The 26,859-nt window shown below is 39.6% G+C and overlaps 1 protein-coding gene across 4 annotated transcripts in view; it reads right to left on the reverse strand.

Annotated features, from left to right (window-relative positions):
• SMARCC1 (SWI/SNF related BAF chromatin remodeling complex subunit C1) overlaps positions 1–26,859 on the reverse strand; it is a 183,713-nt gene that overhangs the window by 141,856 nt on the left and 14,998 nt on the right. For all 4 annotated transcript variants that reach the window (XR_013344985.1, XR_013344986.1, XM_077808520.1 and 1 more), the window contains exons 3-8: positions 22,867–22,952; positions 18,701–18,782; positions 16,408–16,500; positions 12,153–12,222; positions 7,475–7,544; positions 3,708–3,783 (exon numbers count right to left, since the gene is read on the reverse strand). Coding sequence is in view for 2 of the 4 variants with exons in the window: in XM_077808520.1 (XP_077664646.1) it covers positions 3,708–3,783; positions 7,475–7,544; positions 12,153–12,222; positions 16,408–16,500; positions 18,701–18,782; positions 22,867–22,952 (477 nt within the window). In the remaining 2 variants the exon portion in view is untranslated. The remainder of the gene's footprint in view (positions 1–3,707; positions 3,784–7,474; positions 7,545–12,152; positions 12,223–16,407; positions 16,501–18,700; positions 18,783–22,866; positions 22,953–26,859) is intronic.

Below are 26,859 nucleotides of genomic sequence, written 5' to 3' on the forward strand. Positions count from 1 at the left end.
CAATGGTGCATGCAGTGTGCACACACCTAACATGGAATGGACATGAGCAAGCACTCAAAGAAAAAACCGTCTCAACAAAGCTGTGAGGTAAGTGAAATAAGGATCACATCACCACCACTGAAATACAGGTTTCAGAGTAACAGCCGTGTTAGTCTGTATTCGCAAAAAGAAAAGGAGTACTTGTGGCACCTTAGAGACTAATCAATTTATTTGAGCATAAGCTTTCGTGAGCTACAGCTCACTTCATCGGATACATACTCTGGAAAGTGTAGAAGATCTTTTTATACACACAAAGCATGAAAAAAATACCTCCCCCCACCCCTCTCCTGCTGGTAATAGCTTATCTAAAGTGATCGCTCTCCTTACAATGTGTATGATAATCAAGGTGGGCCATTTCCAGCACAAACCCAGGGTTTAACAAGAACGTCTGGGGGGGGCAGAGGGGGGTAGGAAAAAACAAGGGGAAATAGGTTACCTTGCATAATGACTTAGCCACTCCCAGTCTCTATTCAAGCCTAAGTTAATTGTATCCAATTTGCAAATGAATTCCAATTCAGCAGTCTCTCACTAGAGTCTGGATTTGAAGTTTTTTTGTTGTAATATCGCGACTTTCATGTCTGTAATCGCGTGACCAGAGAGATTGAAGTGTTCTCCCACTGTTTTATGAATGTTATAATTCTTGACATCTGATTTGTGTCCATTTATTCTTTTACGTAGAGACTGTCCAGTTTGACCAATGTACATGGCAGAGGGGCATTGCTTGCACATGATGGCATATATCACATTGGTGGATGTGCAGGTGAATGAGCCTCTGATAGTGTGGCTGATGTTATTAGGCCCTGTGATGGTGTCCCCTGAATAGATATGTGGGCACAGTTGGCAACGGACTTTGTTGCAAGGATAGGTTCCTGGGTTAGTGGTTCTGTTGTGTGGTATGTGGTTGCTGGTGAGTATTTGCTTCAGGTTGGGGGGCTGTCTGTAGGCAACGACTGGCCTGTCTCCCAAGATCTGTGAGAGTGTTGGGTCATCCTTCAGGATAGGTTGTAGATCCTTAATAATGCGTTGGAGGGGTTTTAGTTGGGGGCTGAAGGTGACGGCTAGTGGCGTTCTGTTATTTTCTTTGTTAGGCCTGTCCTGTAGTAGGTGACTTCTGGGAACTCTTCTGGCTCTATCAGTTTCTTCACTTCCGCAGGTGGGTACTGTAGTTGTAAGAATGCTTGATAGAGATCTTGTAGGTGTTTGTCTCTGTCTGAGGGGTTGGAGAAAAAACCTGGATTTGTGCTGGAAATGGCCCAACTTGATTATCCTGACACATTGTAAGGAGAGTGATCACTTTAGATAAGCTATTACCAGCAGGAGAGTGGGGTGGGGGGAGGTATTTTTTCATGCTTTGTGTGTATAAAAAGATCTTCTACACTTTCCACAGTATGCATCCGATGAAGTGAGCTGTAGCTCACGAAAGCTTATGCTCAAATAAATTGGTTAGTCTCTAAGGTGCCAAAAGTACTCCTTTTCTTTTTACTGAAATACAGCTACCTCTTGGATGAGACAAATTAGTTCTCAGAGAACCTTGCAATGCTACATAACAATTGTGGGAAGTGAAAGTGCAAGGCAATTTTAGACGAGAAATAAAAATCAGCGGACCTGGAATTTGCCTGTATTACAATGCCCCAGGGGCATTGATTCAAGTACTACAGAAAGTGGTGTTGGGGATTCAAAAAGAACCAAATAAGTGTTTTTTCAGAAAGAGTCTGGATAGCCATCTGTCTTGGATTGTTTAGACACAACAAACCCTGCATCTTGGCAAGGGGTTAGACTAGATGACTTGATGGTTCTATGAATGCCCAATATGCTGTTAAAGGAGCTGTAATACTGGAATTGCCAACTTTCAGAGGAGACACTATGAAGGGATGAAACAGACAGGAAAGGGTTATGAGCTGCTTGCCTGTCACATAACTCAGCTGGGATTAAAGAAAGGGGTGTGTCATTCTTTCAGGACTAAGAGGCCAGGGGAAAGACCTCTGGGTCTGCAGCATGCTTTGATCAGGGGAATTTATTTGTTTTGTGTTACTTCATATTTTGTGTTTTTTTGTTTTTTTTTTTTAAAAAAACAAAGTTATGCCCTTAAGCAAGGGCCTGAAACAGACTCCGCGAGCACGGCACTGATGTTTCCTGGGCTGGAGAGATACTGATTACCTGTGGGGATTAAAAATACCATGGCACTTTTTCAGAGAGTCTAAACCAAAAGGGACCCACTGTGTTAATCTAGTCTGACCTCCTGTATAACGCAGGCCACAGAACTTCCCCGAAATAATTCCTAAAGCAGATCTTTCAGAAAAACGTCCAATCTTGATTTAAAAATTGTCAGTGACAGAAAATCCACCACAACCCCTGGTAAATTGTTCCAATGGTTAGTTTACTCTCACTGTTATAAATGTATACCTCACTTCCAGTCTGAATTTGTTTAGCTTCAATTTTCCAGCCACTGGATTGTGTTATAACCTTTCTTTTTGAGATTGAGGAGCCCATTATTAAATATTTGTCCCCCATGTAGGGACTTACAGACTAATCAAGTCACCCCTTAAATTTTCTTTGTTAAGCTAATTAGATGAGCTCCTTGAGTCTATCACTATAAGGTATGTTTTCTAATTCTTTAATCATTCTTGTGGCTCTTCTCTGAACCCTCTCTAATTTATCAGCTTCCTTCTTTAATTGCGGACACAAAATGGTACACAGCATTCCAACAGTGGTTGTACCAACGTCAAATACAAAGGTAAAGTAAGCGCTCTACTCCTACTTGAGATTCCTGTTTATGCAACCAAAGATTGCATTAGCCCTTTTGACCACAGCACTGGGAGCACACATTCAGGTAATTATCTACCACAACCCCCAAATCTCTCTCAAAGTCACTGCTTCCCAGGATGATAATCATACTCCTGGGGGATTCTATTTAACATTTACATTACAGTAATGCCCAGGGACCAACCAAATCAGGGTCCAATCATAAGGATGCTACCCTCATGTTCTAGGCAGATCTCAGTTTGTATATTACAGTCTATCCAAGTTTCCCCTGAAATTTGATCACAAATGGTATTTTTCCACTCTCAGTCCTAAACGGTTGTATGATGATGCTATGCCCAACTAAACAGTTGCTAGGTTCTACCTCAGCAGTGGCTGAAATTCAGTGGTGAGTAAAGAGATTCTGATAGTACAGAGCACTTTGAATGAGGCCTAATTAAATGTAAGAGATTATCCTTGGCATAACAGGGATGTGTTATTTCCTCTTTCCCGTTCTTTATAATCACCAGACGCAACATTTGGGTCATCTCCAAACCAAAGAAATGTGGGTGTTTTATATGTTAATTGTGATACTAAAAATATTGATTTTGACTTTTTCTATGTAAGTGGGAAAGACTGCATGCACATGCATCTGTCGTTAGATGTTTGGCTGCATGTGTCTGTTCTTTTTGTGTGCTGTACTGACTCTGGCCAAATAGCCCACACAACAGGCTCTGATCGAACTGCTCAATAAATCCACAGACTCAGTTTTTAGCCTCAGGTTCATACCAGGCCTTTAACACAAGGCCTTATATCTCAGGCCGTCTTTCTACTACATCTTCATCCTTTCAAAACACCCTCCAGAACAGCACCTCAGGATACAACATACTTAAATAGCACTTCAGAACAATTTTCTTAAAGGCTCTCACCTTCCATGGTTTTTCTGGAATTGGAGCATCTTCAATTTCAGCTTCAATGTCACTAGCATGAACCCAAGTATCATAGCTAAAAGGGAAATCAGAAGAGAAAAAATGAATTGGTCCTCTAGGTTGTTCATCCCAAAAACCACTGGCAAGAGCGTTTGTTGAGCCATCAAAGCATGTTCAAATCATACCACTAGGACAGAATGGTGTCAAGTTATTTTCTATCATAAGAACATTTGCTGGCTTCTCTCAGAGGAATATTAAAAAAAATGCAGTGGAAAAAGGAGTGATTCAATGCAACTGATGCAATACAGAAATTTAAATTTCTGAGTTAGAAATTTATAAAAGCTCACGAACAGTAAATTATATATTTTCTGATAATTTCAGGTTTCGGTGGTGTTTAAGGAATTCCTAAGTGAATTCTTATTTCTCTGCACCATTAATTTACTAAGTTGCTCCCATGTTTCTTAACCTTATCGATTTTAATTAAGATTCATTAGACTCCGAAAATAAAAGGCAGCAATACAATCTTTCCCACAAGCCTCTAGTTCTACAGAATCCATCTGACCATTATTTTCCTGTTCCACCAAATTACGTGCCATCCCAAAAAATGGTCACTTGCAACAGTTCAACCGAAAAAAAGTCAGATAACTTTGTAATCAACACTAGGCATGTGATAAAGACCCAAGCAGGCCACAGCATTTCTTTGCTCTCACTTTAATTGGCTGGATTGGTCTGATTTTTATATGGACACAGTTGGTACGCAGAACTGAATATAACTGATGTAAAAATAAAAGTGTACTAAAAATGCTTTATTGCAAAATGAAGAAGTAATTAGAAAGTGTGGTCCCATCCCTCCCACCTGTGAATTTGGTGTTCACTTCTACTGGACACATACACACAACCCGTTGAAATCAACGAGTCCTGCAAGCATACCACAACGGACATTTTGGCCCTAGGAAAGGATTTTTTTCAATAGAAATTTTTACATTTAGGTTTGCAGATTCCTAGTGCAAAGGCCATTTACACCAAGCTGTCATTGAAATCTACACAGTTCCATGGGAAAATTTAGATTTACTTTCATGCTGGTTATTGGATGGCTGTAATGGGCATGATTATAAACAAATTCTTATCTAATGTAAATTTTCATCTCATATTCACACTACATAGTATGGTGCAATTAAACTCTAAACAGTGCCTTTGAGAAATAAGTTGGTGGGGTTGTATATTTAATAACTTTCAATCCAATTAGGTCAATATATAAAAGTGTGGGTTGTTTTTTTTTTTTTTTAAATATTAAGCATACACACAACCAACACAGAAAGCTACCTGGGATCTGAAAATGTAGTTGTGTTCTGCCTCTTACATCACACTATCAGTAATAAAGATCCTCAGCTAACAGCTGTAGTTAATTGTGGTTTTAACAAAGAGGGCAATTAATCATTGGAACAAATTAACAGAGAAGTGGTGGATTTGCCATTTCTTGATATCTTCAAATCAATTTCAGGAAGATATGCTTTAGTCAAACACAAGTTATTGGGCTTGATATGGGGTAGCTGGGTGAAGTTTAATGGCCTGTGATATACAGGAGGTCAGACTAGATGATCTAAGGGGCTCTTCTGGTTTTATGATCTATGAAAATATAAAATGGGATTAGACAGTGACACACAAAATGGGAAATGACTGCCTAGGAAGGAGTCCTAGCTGGGATGATTTAATTGGGGATTGGTCCTGCTTTTGAGCAGGGGGCTGGACTAGATGACCTCCTGAGGTCCCTTCCAACCCTGATATTCTATGATTCTATGAGTACTGCAGAAAGAGATTTGGATATCATAGTGGATCACAAAATAAATATGAGTCACAGTGTCACATTGTGCCAAAAAAAGCAAACATCATCCCGGGATGCATTAGCAGGAATATTGTAAGCAAGACACAAGAAGTAATGCTTCTGCTCTACTCTGTGCTGATTGGGACTCAACTGGAGTATTGTGTCCAGTTCTGGGCACCATATTTCAGGAAAGATGTGGACAAACTGCAGAAGTCCAGAGAACAACAACAAAAATGACAAAAGGTCTAGCAAACATGACCTATGAGAGAAGATTGAAAAAAAATAAAAATAAAAATAGGCCTTTAATCTGGAGAAGAAAAGATGGAGCAGGGACATAACAGTTTTCAAGTTCATAAAGGGTTCTTACAAGGAGGAGGGAGAAAAATTGTTCTTTTTAACCTCTGAGGATAGGACAAGCAGCAATGGGCTTACATTGCAGCACGGGAGGTTTAGGTTGGACATTAGGAAAGACTTCCTATCTGCTAGGGTGGCTAAGCACTGGAATAAACTGCCTAGGGAGGTTGTGGAATCTCCATCATTGGAGATTTTTGAGAGGAGGTTAGACAAACACCTGTCAGGGACCGTCTAGACTCTAGATCAGTGGTTCTTAACCTTTACTGCAGCCTGCACCCCTTTGGTTCTCAAAATATGTTCTCGCGTCTCTTATCAAAAATCCAAATACGTTCTCGCAGCCCTTATCAAAAATCTTTGAAGTAGGTTAGTTCTTTAAACTTAGATATATTTTTTGCTTGTATATTACAGTAATAGTTTAAAAATGTATAATGTTAATAAATACATAGGTTTGATGAAACAAAGTAGTTGTACTTACGTGCCTGTGCTTAATTTGTGTTTTCGATGATTTACCTTCTAAAAAAAGCCTGGCATGTCTCGCACCCCCAGAAAGGGCATTTCGCACCCCCAGGGGGCGTGCACCCCAGGTTAAGAACCACTGCTCTAGATAATACTTAGCCCTGCCTTGACTGCAGGGGACTGGACTATCCTACGATTCTATGAAAAGGCACTGGACTGGGACTCAGGAGATTCAGGGTAAATTACGAGGTCTATCACAGACATTGAAGGAAAAGGTGCCATATCACCAGTCCATAACCACTGGCAGTATCACACTGAGCAGCTGTATTACAGTGTAGATTTTATTCTTACGCTACGTCTACATTATGGAGCTTATGCTGGCATAGCCCTCTACAGTAGACACAGCCTATATTGACAGAAGTTTTTCTGCTGGTGTAGGACCACCACCTCTCTGAACTGCATTAGCTACATTAACATAACTGTGCCTACACTGGAGATTTTGTCAGCATAGCTCTGTTGATCAGGGGTGTGTTTTAGTCACACCGACACACACAGCTATGCCAATATAACTTTCAAGTATTATTAGAATGAACAAACTCTCTTTTCTCTAGTTCTGGGTACTGCAAGAATTACTAAGTCACTAGGAGCCCATACAGCATGAGACTAATACTCTTTGTGTGTTGGGTGTTCTAGCCTGTGTTGTACAGTCATTAAAAAACACCTGAAACAATCCAATCAGATGGTGTGCAAAATGGTGAAAATAAGTGCGTGTGTGGGGGAGGAGGGATGTTTAAACTTTTCTTTTACATGAAACTAACGGGCCTGACCCTGTGGCATTATTCTGTAGGACTAGAAAAGAAGAGCACAAGTACAGATCATACAAAGCTGGGATGTCACCATTTTGTTCTGAAAAACAATGTGCAAGTTCACTAAACTTAATCACAGCTGCAGAGCAGAAGGTGGTTTGACATCAGGAGAAATAAGACCCACTAAAGTAAGAGGAACAGTTCATCTGTATGAGATGATGGATTAAATCATCTGCAATTTCAAACTTCTAAGATTTAACACTTCTCTTTTTTAACAAGCTTTTTCAGGATTTAGAGATGAAGGTTCTCTCCCCTCCTCCTTTCTTTACCTGTCTGGGTAAAAGCCCCAGTGCACCAACACCTGCTTATCTTTCTTCATCACAGGTCTCAACCATTCATCTGCAAAATGAGAAAAAAAAAAAAAAAAAAAAAGTCAGATTGAGATAGTGAGCTAACTCAAGCAGAGTGGCTTTGCCATAATAAGAGCAGGATTTATTTCAGGCACCTCTACCAAATGTCAAAGGAGGCAGGGAAGCTGCAGGTTGTTTTTTAAGATACATTTTGTTAATTGAGCTACAGTGTGCTCAGGGTAAGCAGCAAGATATCATTAGCTTTCGTTTGGACTCTCATCTGTCCTAAAAACCCTACTCCTGGCCTTTGGACAAGATCTGCTTGGGCCATTAGAAGGCCATAAGTGGGCCATTAGAAATGCAAGATCCACAGTCCTGAGTAGCAGAATGAGATAGGTAAAGAATAGAGCTGCTGCAAACATAGGGCATCTGAGCAGCCTTGTTGCCACACTACAACTTAGAGTCTTTTTTTTTTTTTTTTTAAACAAAGGCCTATTGTATTCCTTTTAGGCCCCTATAGATTCATAAATGGACCCACTGCCAATTTGTCCACAAGAATAAACCCACTTGAAGAGTTTAAGTCTCCATTGCTGACACTGCAGACTTTAACCCTGAGGTCACTGGCTAATCCCCAGAGTTTTAGCACCCTGGTGACTGATCAGTGTGTAAAGGCTTGAAAGTGGTCACTTGAAGGCATTGTACTAGAAGAGGGGGGGATTTCCGGCTGATGGGAAGTAGAGGTGGGTTAAGACTTGCCTGCCCTTGAAAACTCTCCCTCACCCAGCCTGCCCCTCCCCCCTCCCTGATTCTAGCTGGTCATCTCTCCCTGCCTGCTGCTAGTTTCTAACTCTAACTTACCAGGCTGAGAACCTGGTATGGAGCATAGAACATCTCCTGCAGTACAAGGTTCAGTAAGGGGCTGCTTAAGAGGCAGAAGTAAGGTGGAGAAAGCCAGGAAGTCTAGTTCCCCAGGACAAATATATCTGTTCTAACTACTGTAAGGTTTGAAGCCCAACCCTTTCCCTCCAGAGGTTTTTCTTGTCAATTGGAAAATATCTATCCTCCCACCCCTCCCCACTGTGTCGTTGTCAGAGCTCTGAATAGCCTGTCACTCATTCCCCTAGTTTGATTTACACCCATCAGCCTGTTTCACAGGAATTAAACTTCCAGATAAAGTGTTCCAGATACAATCCTTAAAAATGCTCCTTTTTCAGGAAGACGGTTTTGAAGGAGGAAATACTAGCCTTACACGAGGGAAAAGTCAGATTCTAAAGCAAGAGGGGACCATTGTGATCATCTATTTGACCTCCTATATAATACAGGCTATAGAACATCCCCAAAATAATTCCTAACACAACTTTTAGGAAAAGTGTGTGCTAACTTAGCAGAACTTCTAAGGCAATGCTGACCTAGTGAGACTAGTAATCCAGTTCTTGTTTCCTTCATGCAGAACGCTATTACTAAGACACCTGTAATGACAAATGGTGCGTGGATACTGGCCAAACCAGGGACAATGAAAATGAGTTTTTGCTTATCTTGCAGTAAGAGCGTGAGCATGGTTCCAATACAGTTAGATAGGTATCTGGCACTACAGAGTCAATAGTGGTTTTTCTGAATGATGCTAGCTGTTTCTAAAAGGTGTCTTAAAATATTCATTCCCCCCACCCCCCAATGGCATTGGAGAAGGGGGAGAGGCATTTAGAAATTTGGAGAACACTACCCAAACTGATTTTTTAAATGTAGGTTAGCTTGCGAGTCTGAACTATGCAACAGTATTTCTTGAGTTCATGGTTCCATTACAGTCATGCTGTCCCTGAAGCTCAATAAAGTCAGGACTTAAACAGAGCCATGTATCTCTATCTAAGAATATAGTTGCAAATTCGCCAAAGATGTCAAACTGCGCTCATCCCTATTCAGGAAGCAAATGGATTAAAGAGAGCTTCTGAACACAAATGAGGTAGTTATGTACCAGCATTATGTCCCTTGGAGTGCAAAACACATTCAATAAGGGATGCGAAAGGATAAAACACAACATGCTGCAGTCTACACAGGGCTAAACACTCCCATCTAGTGGAAATCCGGTGTCAGGACATAACACTATTGCAGCTTTCTTTGTGATATAGTTCATCAGGGAAATCCAGTCCCACAGAAAAAGTTAAATTGGAAAATGAAATTTGAAAAAGGCACTTTCTGTTGTCTCATCTTAATAAGTAAGGCTCTTTAATAGCTAGCTAGATGTTGTATGATATAAGCATGATAAAATGCTTCTAGATCAACTATGTAACATCAGATAATAATCTCAATTAGAACTGCAATATGATCTTGATTTATCTAATCCACTCATTTCATTAAAAAAAGGGAAGGAGGAGGATCCTGGGAACTACAGGCCAGTCAGCCTCACCTCAGTCCCTGGAAAAATCATGGAGCAGGTCCTCCAGGAATCAATTCTGAAGCACTTAGAGGAGAGGAAAGTGATCAGGAACAGTCAGCATGGATTCACCAAGGGCAAGTCATGCCTGACTAATCTAATTGCCTTCTATGACAAAATAACTGGCTCTGTGGATGAGGGGAAAGTGGTGGACGTGTTGTTCCTTGATTTTAGCAAAGCTTTTGACACGGTCTTCCACAGTATTCTTGCCAGCAAGTTAAAGAAGTATGGGCTGGATGAATGGACTATAAGGTGGACAGAAAGTTGTCTAGATTGTCGGGCTCAACGGGTAGTGATCAACGGCTCCATGTCTAGTTGGCAGCCGGTATCAAGTGGAGTGCCCCAAGGGTTGGTCCTGGGGCCGGTTTTGTTCAGTATCTTCATAAATGATCTGGAGGATGGTGTGGATTGCACCCTCAGCAAGTTTGCAGAGGACACTAAACTGGGAGGAGAGGTAGATACGCTGGAGGGTAGGGATAGGATAGAGAGGGACCTAGACAAATTAGAGGATTCGGCCAAAAGAAATCTGATGAGGTTCAATAAGGACAAGCGCAGAGTCCTGCACTTAGGACGGAAGAACCCCATGTACCGCTACAGACTAGGGACCGAATGGCTCGGCAGCAGTTCTGCAGAAAAGGACCTAGGGGTTACAGTGGACGAGAAGCTGGATATGAGTCAACAGTGTGCCCTTGTTGCCAAGAAGGCCAATGGCATTTTGGGATGTATAAGTAGGGGCATTGCCAGCAGATCGAGGGACGTGATCGTTCCCCTCTATGCGACATTGGTGAGGCCTCATCTGGAGTACTGTGTCCAATTTTGGGCCCCACACTACAAGGATGTGGAAAAATTGGAAAGAGTCCAGCGGAGGGCAACAAAAACGATTAGGGGACTGGAACACATGACTTATGAGGAGAGGCTGAGGGAACTGGGATTGTTCAGTCTGCGGAAGAGAAGAATGAGTGGGGATTTGATAGCTGCTTTCAACTACTTGAAAGGGGGTTCCAAAGAGCATGGATCTAGACTGTTCTCAGCGGTAGCTGATGACAGAACAAGGAGTAATGGTCTCAAGTTGGAGTGGGGGAGGTTTAAGTTGAATATTAGGAAAATCTTTTTCTCTATGAGGGTGGTGAAACACTGGAATGCGTTACCTAGGGAGGCAGTGGAATCTCCTTCCTTAGATATTTTTAAGGTCAGGCTTGACAAAGCCCTGGCTGGGATGATTTAGCTGGGGATTGGTCCTGCTTTGAGCAAAGGGTTGGACTAGATGACCTCCTGAGGTCCCTTCCAACCCTGATATTCTATGATTCTATGATTAATTTTCATTGATATTGCTTTCACTGCCACTTGTGGCTTAACCAATTCAGACATGCACCGGGAAGCAAGGATGCTAACTACACTTCTATCCCTATGAAACTATACAAAGTAGTTTTTAATTCTTACGTGTTTTATTTTGGCTCCAGTGTTCTCTACCACAGATCTAGCTCTGTTTCTTAAGAGGTACGATTAGGAAAGCAGAACATTTAATCTTTTTGCCTATTCGTATATACTATCAATCCTGTCTCAAGTTAGTTTTCAGTGTCATTTTTGTACTTAGTCCTGGTAGTGTTGATGTGGAGCTATTTTATCACAATCCCACTGAATATGAGTTGAAATACATAATTTTGTATGGATTAGCTCTACCACCCAGAGATCAGGGGCAAAAACAAATCACCAAGGTGAAGTCACTGGGAGAGGTGGTCCATGGTAGGTTCAGTCTCAAGGCCTGCTTACACCACCAATTCGTAAAAATTTTGTAATCTATGACCACTCCTTCCTTTGGCTTTTTCATAGTCTTGATTTTCCTTTGCATCTCCTCTAGATTATAAATTCTGAAGCATGGAATGTGATAATCTGTTGTACATAGCACCAAGTTTTACGCTGCCAGCGCTTAATGCTAACAGCACAGACTTTCACTCAATCAAGGCCTACATCATCATATGCTTTCCAGAAAATATAGTTCCAGATCTATAAAAAAAACACTCATTGTACCCCAACCCCCCCATATTGTGACGCAGGACATTTAGGACTACAAACCATTTAAAGTCAAATCTTGAAAGTTATTGCTTTCTGAACAACTCTCAGTATTAAGCTGAGTGCATCTTCGTACCTAGTGGTTTTGTATAGCAACCATCACTTTAGCAGTTAAGTGTTTTAGTTACAAGATTCATAGACAAACTCTGTATGATTTACCATCATCCAGTGAGGTAGGATTAGGATAAATATGGTGGGTGGCCTTTGCCTTCTCATCAGTGACGGTTCCCTATGGAAAAAAGTGAAACACTGCTTGAGAATCCATAGCTACACAGAAATAACTTCCTCCTACAAACAGAAAAAACTTTCTATTTCAGAAACATTAGTGGGTGATTTTAGTTATAATATAGTAAGATCCAGAACCTAGGTGGCTCAACCCTATTACTTCCAATAGTCTAAAGGTATCAGAATAGGAGGTTACTCTTCATCTTTTGGAGGCTACCTCTTTCCCCTAGCTGTGCTTTGCTATATTTTCAGAAGGGTTGCTTCTGGCACACCATCCTGCCTCCACCTGGTATCGCCTTGGCCCTTCTCACCTCCGTCTTTCCTTTCCTCTCACTGCTTTTCTCTTTCTTTCCTCATTCTTCTCTTTCCCAAATCTCAGTCTATGCAAGTCTATTGTGTACATTCCTATGAGAAGATACCCATAACTGTGTTTAAATATAAACACACTTTGCTTCAAACTGTAATTTTAAAGGGACACTGTCAACTTGATTTTTTTTTTAAAAATAGACTAAAAAAATTCCGGTTTCTGAGGGAGCCTCCTTTAAATAGTATGTCCTGAACTTTAAACAAACCTAAAAAAAGAGTTCCTTTAAAAAAAAAATTAGGGCTGTTCTGCTCCCCCTTCAATGTTTAAAAGGATCTGTTTAACAAGGGAAAAGACAAATATGAAAGAGAAAACAATGACACTGACAATACTCAAAGCTCTGTCAAATGCTCATAGTAAATTATAAAAGATACGCTATTTTCACTGACTTCTTTGTCAGAGTAATTTTAGGTGTTACTTGTAACTGTAAAAGATAAACGTCTGTCTGAAATTGTCTGTATTTTCAAGTCGATAGTGTCCATTTAAATATTATAATAGTCAACTGTTTATTATTTTTTTAAAATTAGATATTTGTTAACCGAGGATGCCATATTGCTTGCATGGTGTATCTATAAATACAAAATTGCCTTTCCTCTGCACTAAAAACATCAAGATTATCCAACATAATACACAGAGCCTTATAGTCACTACACAGCAGAAAGAATCACACCCAAGGGACAATCGGACTCTACAGATATATTTCTTCAAAATCTATTGAATTTTTCTTAGGTGGAGGGAGATGTATTTACAGAAATGGAAATGTATAGTATTTTTCACACAAACTATATTCCAAAACATATTTTACAGAATTAGATACTAGGGCAGTAGAGAGCATATGGTTAAGTTACAGGAAACAGAACGGTGAATAAATCAAAGCATTCAGTAGACAAGGCTACCATCTGCAAAGGGAAAAAAGTTAGGAGACCTATGCATGGGAGAAGAGAGATGCATTTAAGATGAGAGCAGAGTATGAGAGAGATACCACCAGATGGCTGTTCAGATGGCAAAGTAAATCCCATACTCCTAAAATTTACTGCTTTACACTTACATAGCCCATTTCACATCTCAAACTCCTTTTTATACACGAAGGAGTTAATCATCATCCTTCCAGTAAAGAAGGTAAGTATAATTGCCATTTTAAAGACGGGGAAACAGAGAGATGTTTAAGTGACTTGCCTAAAAACACACAAGTCTGTAATATAGCCAGGAATAGAACCTAGACCCCCCCCTAGACCCAGGTGTGCATGGCCACAAAAACACTCCCTTCTTTACACCAGGGATGAGCAACTTTAAGAAGAATACGGCCACAAAATCCATTAAAACCTTTTGGTGGGCCCAACATTCTTTTAAAGAGGTTATATACTGCGTAACTCAGAAACGTTTGCCACAATATAACATGTTAACATACATTTAACCCTGTATTAACACTGTAAAACCAAAGTATTATTCAAAATAAAAGTCACTGTTAGCACAAACTTGAATTTTTTTTTTTTTTTTTAAAAGATTCAACTTAACTCTTTCACTAACTTTTTTTCAGTGTCCAGAAGAGGATGGGGATTAATAAATGAAAACAAAAAATAAAAATATCTTAATGTTTTTCTCTGCTGTTTTTCATCGTTATAGTACCTTGCCTGTCAGAGTGAAACTCGGCTTGAGCCTGCCTGCGCACTAAGAAGGGCACATCTATATCATAAACTGGAAGAGTTTCATCAGTCAGTTGGTTCCTTCCTTAGACTTCAAATGATTCAATTTAGAAAAGTTACTTTCACAAGCCTAAGTAGCCCCAAACATAGAACACAAGTTCAGTGACCACTTTCTCAGACTCGGGAAATGGGATTTAGGAAGCAGTTTCCAAAACTGAATGCCCCTTTCATCCTTCTTTCAAAAAAAAAAAAAAAAAAGAAAGGATTAGCCTGCAGTCTGCTTAGTTCTAGTTGGTGTTCATTGACAACAGATGCAAACGAATCATTAAAAAGGATGAGGTGAGGTCAAAAACTTTCAAAATCCTTAAAACATTGATGGAAATTAAGCAGCAGCATTTCAACATCAGTAGTGTACCCGCTGAACACTGACTTGCACGCTTGCCGTTTCAATGCAAATGCAGCACATATTATAAAGCGGGCAAAATCCAGACCCAACAGGAGAGTCTTAAAAAATTCACTCAAACCACCCAAATGAGCAATGACATCCAAAATATCTGGTCCATGCCTTGCAATTGAAGATTCAAATGTCAGGTTTTAGCAGCCAAAAATGCCATACTACAGAAAAACAGAATCTTCCATTGTTTCCTGAAACTCCCTAGTATCAGAAATTGCAGTGTTTTTCAAAAAGGTGACAATCTCCCCTCAAAGTGCAAATAATCTGTCAAGAGAGACAAAATGGTGAGGTAATTTTTTTTTTATTGGACCAACCTCTGTGTAAGCTCGAAAGCTTGTCTCTCTCACCGACAAAAGATATTACCTCACCCACCTTGTGTCTCTAATATCCTGGGACCAACATAGCTACAACAACACTGCATACAATAATCTCTCAAGACATTTATCATGATTCATCCATCATACTTCAGCGTATGGCTCCAAGTCGCCATACTTTACATACACTTCACTGAGAAAAGCCACAAATTTGCTATTGTTGCCACCTCAAATTACGTTTGTAACTTTCATGACCACATTCATGACATGATCAAAGTTCAGTGATGTTTCATACAACGACTTCTGATGGATAATGCAGTGCAGTGTTGGGCAATTCACTTCACTGTGCTTCAACAAATGTGCAAACCTGACCTTTGATCTACACATAGTCGGTGGCCCGTCTGTAATAGAAGTAGGCAACTTTTCGAAAATCTGCAACAGCCTCCTGAACTGCACCAAAAATATCTGGGCCCTTTTTTGTTCTGTGTAATGAGGCTAACTTCATAAACTCTTCATGCATGTTAAAACTGGTGTCAATCGTCTGGATATATATCTGTAGCTGACTTGATTCTGACACATCTGTACTCTAGTGTCAAAAGAAATGAAGAACAATTGAGCATAATTATGGTTAACTTTTCTTCCACATGTTCATGCTTACCTAACTCTTTGCAAAATTACACATTAAGATATATGGTTTCGATTTTTTTTTAACCGTTTTCTCATCAAGTGGAAATGCCTTTTCCATTTGCATTGCACGTCGACGATTAGCAGTATATCTGTCATACTCGGCATTGCAATTGGTGCTGTAGAAATGGTTCAAGTTATATTCTTTTGTCACTGCCATGACTTGCAAACATATGAGCAACGGAGGCTTATGTCCATTTTCAGTAAAAAGATAGTTACGCTCCCACTGTTCATGAAAGACTTTTCTTTGTAATTTTATCACAAGCTAAAAAAAATTGAGACCGAAGTTATCAGTCATGGGTTTGTCAATGCACCACTTCTCACCACACTTGTGGTGCAGTGGATACAGACCTGATTTTTCAGGATATTGAATTTCCTTGTATTCAGCATACATGCAACCCAAGGAAGCACACAGCCAGTCCCCCTAGTGATCAGTCTTCCACATCGAAACATGCGCTTTATACTCTGAGTATGTTTATCACAGCAAAAAAGCTGAGAAATAAAAATAAATGTCACAGCAGAATAAACTGTTAACTGTTGGCAGGCCAAATAAAATGATCTGGAAAGATGGATGCAGTCCCAGGCCACCAGTTGCCCCTTGCTCCTCTATACTATTTAATTTTTAGAAGCCTCAATTCTAAAGTAATATCTCTACCATTGTCCTTTATAAACAGCTTCAAAAACTTAACCTGCAAAAATGCAAGGCTGCTACAAACTTCATATCTGTTACCTGGTGACGTTTGACAATGTCCTTTAATTTATTAGCCAACTTCAGTTCGATATCTGGAATGAGGTAGATCGTTGGTCTGCTCAGACAATTATTCTAGAGGAGAAAAGGCAAAACTTTAAATCAGAAACTAGTGGATGAAAGGCCTGAACCCATCAAGGATTAATTACTGCATTAAACATTACTGCTTGACAAACACTAATGCAAAGGTCCTGTGAAGAACCTAACTAGGCATTTTAGTGCCCATGATGAGAAAGCATATTTTCACCCCCTAGAGGCAATGTGTGGGTGGGTAGGGACATGGGGTCATGTGCGCCCCCCCCATTTCTGCCTTCCATTTAGCACAGAGGTTTTCAAACTGTGGGGGCATGCCTTACAGTTTGAGAACTGTTGCCTCCTGCCAGGAGCTGAATGATCAGAAGCTTGTGGGAGCTGGGGCACTGGCCAGCTGCTCAGCAGCCCTCTTTGCCCTGTTCCCCGAGCTGGGCCACCTCTGCACAGATGAGCACTCCCTGGGCAGGGTGGGCAGCACAGCTCAGAGATGTTCCCCAACATGCTCTCCCTCAAAGGGGCCTGGCACTGACCAGCTCCATCCCGGAGCTGGTCCCTGCCAATGGAGCCCAGCTGCCATGAGATGCTCCAGTAGTGCCAGGGCAGAAGCATGCGAGTGCCTTGAGAAACATCTCATGGCTGCTGGGCTCTGCGGGTAGGGGATGGCTTCAGACAATGTCACTGGCCAGTGCTGGGCTCCATTGAGGGACAGGCAATAGTGCGGTGGACGGAGCGCTGCCTGGGGAGCATCCACCTGTGCAGAGGACAGCATGGACAGCAAGGGGCCTGAGTAGGCTAGTGACCCCCATCAACCACAGTTTGAAAACCCCTGTGCTAAATGGAAGGCAGAAGCAGAAGATGTGACCCTGTGACACCAACACCGCCGCCCCATTTTTCCGCCCCTGTGGCTTCGCACCCTGGGTGGCTGCCCTGCTCACCCCGCCTGAGTTCTGTGCACCAGCATGTTCTTGGTCCATTGAAGAAAATGGAAAGATTCTCAACTTCACGATGCTTTGGATCAAGTCCTGAGCATGCTACTGTAAATGGAAAACTAAACACCATGTTCGATACATCCTGACTAGGATCTTACCCTACAGCACCAGTGTCTACAGATTTCTACATTATCTAGAACAGTGGTTTTAGCCACACTAAATGTTTATTTTAAAATAAAGTGACTATCCAGCTATCTTTAATCAAATCACAGCAAAACCATTTATTCCAAAATGTCAATGAAGAATGTCACTTTTTGGGTTCTTTCCCTCCCGTTTCTGATTTTGCTAAATACTTGAAAAGTACAGCTTGAAAGCAGTACAAGCAAAAGTACTGGCCTAGGCCCTACAGATTATCATAGGAAACAATCACTGACACAGTAATAAACTTAATTTTAAATTGACCTGCTCGGATGGGGAAGTAGTAGATCACTGTAATGGCACAAGGACAAGGGATGAGTAACAGGATACAGAGCTTTTCAACCTCTAGGTCAATTATTCAAATTTGACTCTGGACAGGAATGAGCTGCTACCGTATGGTAGCTGTTCAGTGGCTCAGACAAATTAGTCAGAGTTTACTAGTGGAGGGGTATTCTCATCAGAAACAAAACGGAACTTTCACCCTTGCTGGCAGTCTCAGAAAAGCCAAGGGTGGACTTTGATGAACAAAATTAATTATCTGCTCACTCCTAGATGTGGTCCCTCCAAGTCAGGATTGAGGCACATTGATGGAATGTTGAAGTTTGTATTGCTGCAGCTTGTAATGTGCTTCTACACCTGCCCTGATAATCCAGCACCTTTCAAGAGCAGTAAATTCACTTTTTGCCTTAACGTACGTGGCCAGGCTTTTGCAAGAATAGTTCTGTTTCACAATTTTTTATAACTTCTTCATTTCCTAAATTCTAAAGCACAATGTTTTAACTTGTTAAACATACTGATTTGTACAGATGCTCAATTTTATTTTAAGTTAAAAAATAGTTGTCTAACAATTTTAAAGCTCAAAATTATTCTCCCACCCTAACTACCAGGTTTCTCTGTACTAAGTATTCCCCCAGTCATCCACTCTAACTAGTTTCAGAGATTCTCAAGAGAAAAGTTATATTCAGATAGAAATTCAAGAAAGATACAAAGTTTGGAATTCTGATGCAGGTCACAGCGCTAAGGGACCTCAAAGCTAGAAGGTCATTTCCCCAAAGAAAGTGGCAAATACACTGAGACACAAAACAGAAAATGTTTATGGTTATAAAATGTCTTGCCTGCACTAGTGTTTTTTCAATGTTCATGAACATCTCCACATTTCGATCCATTCGTGATGGATTCTGCAGATCAAACCTCCGCCTGTAAACGAGGAAAATGATTGAAAGATATTAAAGACTTCAACTTGCCTATTTTCAACAGCAAAGAATCTTTAGACTTTTTTATATTTGGTTTTGACCAAGAAGTGATATTTAAAACTCTGCACATTCTAGTAAATTACATTGGTATACTTAATTTTAACAGAGAATGGATTCTTACAGTATCTGCATGTATGAACATAAGTTATTAATGGAGTTTTAGAGCACAATAGAAATGGTTCTACCATGTTACTCTTGCTCCACTTAGTAGAAAAGAAACAGTCAATCTCAATCAACAAAATGCAGTTGATTTTTAAACTCTTAGATGCACAATGAAATCCAAGGCTGAAGTTCTATTATCCAACATGACTAGCAACAAAACCTTGGAGTAAGACAGGTAGCCAATTAACTACATTTCTATGCTCTCTAGAGTGATCAGACAAGAGCAATTAATTAAAAGCAGCTGAAAATGTCATTTACTTTTATTGAGACAAAGCTCACAATGGCCGACAAGAGACAGCAGCACTGGGAGCATAGGCAAATCAATGTTCATGTCTTTAAACACTGCTTTCTATTTATATTTCCATCGCATTCGCTAGTCTATTGGTTATGCTGAGCAATCAGTTGTAGGCCTACATTCTAACCTCAGAAGCACGCAGCTTAATAAAGCACACATCTTAATAAATCCACTACTGTGCTTTTTTTTTTTTTAACTAGGCGCATCTGAAAAAACCACTATTCCACGCATGGAATACATATTGTAGATGTAACTGAAACAATACATTACATCCATCCTCACACTGGAAACTGATTCTTGGCCTATTGTTAAGTGGGAAATCTTTTACAATAACCCAAGTTATTAATCTAATGATGCAGAGACATAGTAATGTGACTTCTTTCTAAAGTCATGGGATGGATTCATTCAATTAAAATGACTTACTTTCCCACCTCAATACTAAGAATTTGGACAACCGCTGTAAAGAATTTTAAAGGTTAGGATATATATTTAGATACAAGTCTGCAATTTGACAGGCTCCAGGAGTTTCTGATCTCCAGCAATTCAGCCTGCACTATTAATTTGTTAAACGCTAGCAGTGGTTATCTGCAGTAACTGGTTGTGAGCTTCACTTTGGCAACTAGAAGGATCAGAAACAAAGCTGCTGATAAAGAATTCAGTATCAGATTCTTAGGTGGGGTGCATGACTTTCTGTCCAAGCATAGCACTGCACACAATAAAAGCGATTAAGTGCTTGTTAGTGTGCAAAGTGTAGTAAGTGGCAGTATACTTCAAATACACAGAGCACCACATATTTTCAGTAAAACACCTGAGAGATTGTTACAGCTTGTAAATATGTAATGATGTTAATTTCAGTTTTACACATCTTGATGTGCAAGTTTGAATTTTACAACTTCAAAAGCTCACATTAACCTACATATTTATAACCTCACAATCTCATGTAATTTTTATATTAATTTACTAATCTAAGCAATTTACTAATCTAAGCAGCTACCACTTTACCACTGAATGCATCCGATGAAGTGAGCTGTAGCTCATGAAAGCTTATGCTCAAATACATTTTAGTCTCTAAGGTGCCACAAGTACTCCTTTTCTTTTTGCGGATACAGACTAACACGGCTGCTACCCTGAAACCTGTCACATTAACTATCTGAGGCCATTAAGTACTGTATTGCGGCATACACGGTCCTCCACGTGGGGGGGGGGGGGGGGGAGAAGGGGCATCTTTATAATATACCAGAGAGGTGCACATCACTAGACGTTCACATTTGTGAAAGGTTTTTTCTTTCCCTAGTGGTTTCGATTTTCAGCCAGTGTGATGGGATTTTTTCCACAGAGGACTGACTTTGTTGTAATGTACAACATAACAGAAAGGAGTTACGGGCAATCACTTATTTTTGTATGCTTGTCTTTCAACCGTAAAGTTCTCTATATTTAAATGTCAATATTACATGTCAATATAAATGTCATCTCAAAGTCTTACAGTGACTGTCAGAACAAGAAATCTTAAAAAGTTGTGTACGGAACATTTCTGGACTGGTAGAGGGTGGGCTTGATGATCTATAACTTATTATTCTAACTGCCTTGATTAAAAAAATCTTGCCCCAATATACACATATTGACATAATTTCACAATCTTTTGGTCAGAATGTGATCTTCAATAGCTGCTCTGACTGAGATTAATGGGACAAAGTTAAGCATTAGGAAAGTGGACACAAAGAAAATTAAAATACTGATTACGTTCACAAGCAAGTTTTCAAACTCCGACTATTATTTCAACCATTTTCAAAACACAATGTGTTAAGGCTTAAACATCTCTATAAATCAGGTCACTTATTTAGTGCTTAGCTTTAACAGACTAAAATTTTCAAACATGGTTGAAGTCAACACTAAGGATTCATTTCACTTTGTTCATACATTCAAATTTCTACCATAATTTTATTTAACCTTCCACATAAAAGCACTCATGTTATTTCTTAACATATAAACAGCAGCATATACTGTATTGGGAATTTTTTTTTAAAAAAAATCACTTTAAAAAAATCATTAGGAGGTCCTCCTGTCTTCTTGTTTAACTAATTAATTCTAGAAACTAAGTCTGGAGCAACAGGTTTTAGAGAACATCTGTTTGAATTACAATGACAAGGTACGTCCAGCTGCACTGGATAAGTGCATTTTTCAGACATACCTATTATGACCAGGAAAGGTACTTCTCCTATAAGACAGATCATTCACAAACAGGTTAACCAAGAGCGACAATGCATACCATTGAAAAACAAAGAATCATGCATCAGGCACATCATATTATTTGGTCAAGTCAGTGAAGGAAACATTCCAGGCTCTAAATCTGATCCTCAATGTTAAATTCTCAAGTATCATTTCCTTCCCCACTCCACATGCACGCACACACACTCAAGACACTACCAGCTAGTTTTGAGGGATCAGCAAGAGAGGGAGGAGAGAGGATGCGGCCAAATGTCAGAGTTTTGCTCTCATTCAGATTTCTGTAAATGGGAAATAAGTTTGTCCAAAAAGAAAAGAATATTTACTTTGTGGGAGCTAGTTGAGGTGCTCTTCTATTGAGGCTCAGAGGAAGCACAAAGCACCTAAAAGGCACATTACTCAGATATCTCAGATAGCAGTTATCTGTGGCTGGGTATTAGCATTGTAGGAATGGAAGAAGGGACTTCAGATAGTTAACTTATGGCAGCTTCTTACTCTTTCATGTCCCGCAAATGCAGTTAGGGGGCAGAGCACCATCGACCCTACAAAAATAATACTAAAACATGGCTTATTCTTGCCTTTTGATTTGCTTGAGGGGGTAATCTTAACCCAGGTACACTCACAGGTCTTCACAGCATTTGAAAAAGAACTACATAAATGAAGGGAAAATTTCTGCCTTATTTTTAACTGAGTTATTGATCTTTTATATTGACTATTTTTAGTTCCCAATTGGAGATTTTGCAATTTTCTCAATGATAATTTACTTATTATGTAACTTCCCTTTTGGGAAAAGTCTTCTGAATTATAATGTACACACGATAACCACCGCTAGACTCCAAATGGACAGTTTTGTACACATCAATATTTATATAGGCAGTGGTTTTATGAAACTTGCATTCTCTACTTATGAGCACAGATGAACAGTTACAAAGCATTTTCTATTTATTAGTATCTATGTGGTGCTTTGTATTTGTAGACATTAATTATTCCTAACAATATCCTAGGAGACAAGTAAGAATAATCCACATTTTACAGATGGGGAAACTGAGGCACAGCAAGAGTCAGCAATTTGGCCAATATTACACAGCAAATAAATGGCAAAAATGGGATTATAAGATCAGGAGATTCTGACTCCCAGCCTGAAGCTCCATCCATCAGCTCACAATATTTCTCATCTTTAGATAACTTTAAATAGAGCATCAACTAGAAAACAAAAATTTATTCCTCTTCTCAACTCCCTTTCCCACTCAACTCTTCAAGAAAGTGTATTAAATTGCAAGTAGTTTGAATAGGCATTTCATTTGTTTAGTTTCATGCAGAAGGTGTATAAATTCAAGTAAAAACTTACCAGCCCTGTTCATTCTTATACTTGTAAGCAGCACCAAGAATATGACATAATGTACCTCCAGCTTTGAAATCCATGAAACACTTGGCCTAGAATCAGGAGACAGAAGTGTGAACACTGACCAAAAGTGACATCTTCAATGCTATGACAGCGAAGATACGCTTTGTATCATTAAATGTACACAACGCTGTACAGAACACAAAACCAGTGAACTCATAAATGTACCATTCCATTTTCATCTGGGGCTTACTTTATAAAGCTTTACTCTTCACTCACTTAAAAACATTCCAAGTAGTAAAAAAAAAAATACATATTCAAAATTAAGCAGTCTGATTGTAAACACACAGTGAGATCAGATGCATCCTAAATTTCATCTTAATCCATTCCACTCCTTTATGTTTCTACTTCCCACAGATTGGGGGCTCAAAGGCCAACTCCGATATGTATTTTCATAGGTACGTGAGAATCTATGTTCTACAGAATCACAGAAACGTAGGGCTAGAAGGGACCTTAAGCAAGTCATCAACTCCAGCCCGCTGTGCTATGGCAGAACCAAGTAAACCTAGACCATTCCTGACAGGTGTTTGCCAAACTTCTTTTTAAAACAAACAAAACAAAAACAAAAAAACCAGCCAACCCTCCAGTGATAGGAATTCCACAGGCTCCTTTGGAAGCCTGTTCCAGAGCTTAACTACCCTTATAGTTAGAAAGCTTTTCCTAATATCTAATCTAAACCTCCCTTGCTGCAGATTAAGACCATTACTTCTTGTCCTATCTTCAGCAGACATGGAGAACAACTGATCGACATCTTCTTTATAACAGACCTTAACCTATTTGAAGACTTATCAGGTCCCACTCAGTCTTCTTTTTTCAAGACTAAACATCCCCAGTTTTTTTAGTCTGTCCTCACAGGTCTGGCTTTCTAAATCTTTTATCATTTTTGTTGCTCTCCTCTGGACTCCTTCCAATTTATCCACATCTTTTCTAAAGCGTGGCACACAGAATTGGAAACAGTACTCCAGCTGAGGCCTCACGAGCGCCAAGCAGAGTGGGACAATTATTTTCTGCGTCTGACATATGACACTCCTGTTAAAACCCCCTCAATCATATTAGCCTTTTTCAAAACAGCATTACACTGTTGACTCATTCAATGTGTGATCCACTCTAACCACCAGATCCTCTGCATCAGTACTACCACCTAGCCAGTTATTCCCCATTTTGTAGTTGTGCACTTTATTTTTCTTTCCTAAATGAAGTACTTTGCACTTGTTTTTATTGAATTTCATCTTGTTGAATTCACACCAATTGTCCAATTTGACAAGGTTGTTTTTAAATCTAATCTTGTGCTCCATAGTACTTGCAACCACCTCCCAGCCTAGTGTCATCTGCAAATTTTATAAGCATATGCTCCACTTCATTACCCAAGCTATTAATGAAAAATATAGACTTGTACTGGACCCAGGGCATCAATGATCCCTGTGGAACCCCACTAGATACGCTCTCCCAGTTTGACAGCAAACTATAAATACTCTGAGAATGGTCTTTCAGCCAGTTGTGCACCCACCTTACAGTAATTTCATCTCAACCAAATTTCCCAAGTTTGCTTAAGAGAGCGTCATGTAGGACTGTCGAAAGTCTTACTAAAAGGTATAACATTTACTGCTTCCCCCGATCCAGTATGGCTATTAAGGCCCATAACCCTCACGTTTCACTCCCCATCAGTACTTGGCATGGGCTGGGGAAGCTAATGATCCAACCAATGGAACAAATTTAGTAATGAATCCTGGTCACATGCCACCTGAGGCACGTTGCACATATGTTAAGAAGAAAACCATATTGAAAAAGGAAATTAGGTCAGTCTGACATGATTTGTTTTTGACAAATTCATGCTGGTAAATCCTTAGAACCCTATTATCCTCCAGGTGCTTACAAATTGATAGTTTAATAATTTGTTCTAGTATCTTTCCCAGTATGTAAGTTAGTATCTTTCCCAGTATGTAAGTTAGGCTGACTGGTCTATAATACCACAGGTCCTCTTTGTTCCCCTTTTTAAAGATAGGTACTATGTCTGCCATTCTCCTGTTTTCTGGGACCTTCTCAGAGATAACTGCTAAAAGTTCCAAGATTGCTTAAGCCAGTTCCTCAAGTACCCCAGGATGAATTTCATCAGGGCCTGCTGACTTGAATACACTTAAATATTCTTTAGCCTTTCTTTCCCTATTTTGGCTTCTATTTCTTCCCCCTCGTTGTTAACACTGTGGTTTTGAGTATCTGGTCACCATTAACCTTTTTAGGGACACCTTGAAACAAAATAGTCATTAAACACCTCAATTTTCTTGATATCAGTTATTAGATCTTCTTCCCTGCAAAGCAGAGGTTCTATACTTTCCTTTATCTCTCTCTTGCACCTAATATATTTAAAGAACCACTTACTGTCTTTTATGTCCCTTACAAGGTGTAACTCATTTTGTGCCTTAACCTTCCTGATTTTGTTCCTACATTACTCATGGGGGGATTCTGTACCAAAAAAATTAAAAATTCTACAGATTTTATTTGTCAAAATAATGCAATACAATCATACCAGTTTCAATTGTTTTGGTAAGTTATTTAAACTACAATACAGAAAAAAGTCACAATAACTATTCAGCATTTCCTAAACACATGAAAGTTAAGTTGCAAATACTTGGTAACTAATACCCTGCATTCCACTTATAATCCTGGATTTTCATTTAAATTACATTACAGAACACCAAACAGGAACAAAACAAAACAAAACAAGTAGAATATCATTTTAAATTGCTCAGACTTTCACACATGCAAGTCATACAGTTTTGCTAATCATTGTCCTGGACCTAGATGGGTACTTTGGGAAGTGCTTGGTTCTAACATTGTCCTAATGTTTTATTGACTGCTTGGTAAATGTTTTATTTACCCTCAAAAGTCTTTTTTTTTTTTTTCCCCAATGGGTAAATAAAAATCTAATCCTATTGTACCTTTTTCTGGGGTGGGCTATGACATAGCCTCAGAGGTCTGGTACACCCCCATCACAGATTCCTTTTTGATGTTCAGGTCATTAAAGAGCTCCTTATGGAGCCATAGTGGCCCCTTTCCATTCTTCATCTCAGGATAGTTTGCAGTTGCGTGTATAATACTGTCTGCTTGAAAAACTACCAGATGTCCTGAACGACTTTTTCCTTTAGATTTTCTTCCCACCGGACCTTACTTACCAGTTCTCTGAGTTTGTTAAAATCTGGTTTGTTTTTTTTGTTTTTTGTTTTTTAAGTCAATTGTCCTTATTCTGTGCTCTCACTTCTTCTTTTCCTTAGGATCATGAAATCTATAATTTCATGACCACTTTCTCCCAAATTGCCTTCCACCTTCAGATTCGCTACCAATTCCTCCATGTTTGTCAGAATCAAGTCTAAAACAGCTATCCCTCTGATTACTTCCTCCACTTTTTGTAACAAAACATTGTCCTCAATACATTCCAAGAACTTACTGGAAATGTTATGTTTTGCAGTATTACTTTTTCAACAGCTGCCTGGGTAGTTAAACTCTTCCATTACTACCAGGTCTTGGGGTTTGGATACCTCCGTTATTTGTTCTAGAAATGCCTCATCCACTGCCTCTTCCTGATTTGATGGTGCATAGTAGACCTCTACCACGACATCACCCCTATTTTTTAACCCTTTTATCTTTACCCAGAGATTCTCAACTGGTCTGCCTCCCACTTCCTTCTGGATCTCAGAACAAGTGCATATATTCTTGATGTATAATGCAGCACTCTTCCCCAAGCCACCTGCAACAGGATTCATACATACTGTAGAACATAATGTATCAGAGGTGGCCACTGAGCCCCGATCTATAAAAAATAGAAACAAAGGGGTGGAATGGATTAAAGAGATAAAGGAGAATCTCAGTATTTGTTTTAAAAAAAAAGTTTCCAGCTGTTTTCCTAATGAAGATATCCTTGAAAAACAGAAATATAAACCAATC

Source organism: Eretmochelys imbricata, chromosome 2 (genome assembly GCF_965152235.1).
Source record: "Eretmochelys imbricata isolate rEreImb1 chromosome 2, rEreImb1.hap1, whole genome shotgun sequence".
In the NCBI taxonomy this organism is placed as follows: Eukaryota; Metazoa; Chordata; order Testudines; family Cheloniidae; genus Eretmochelys; species Eretmochelys imbricata.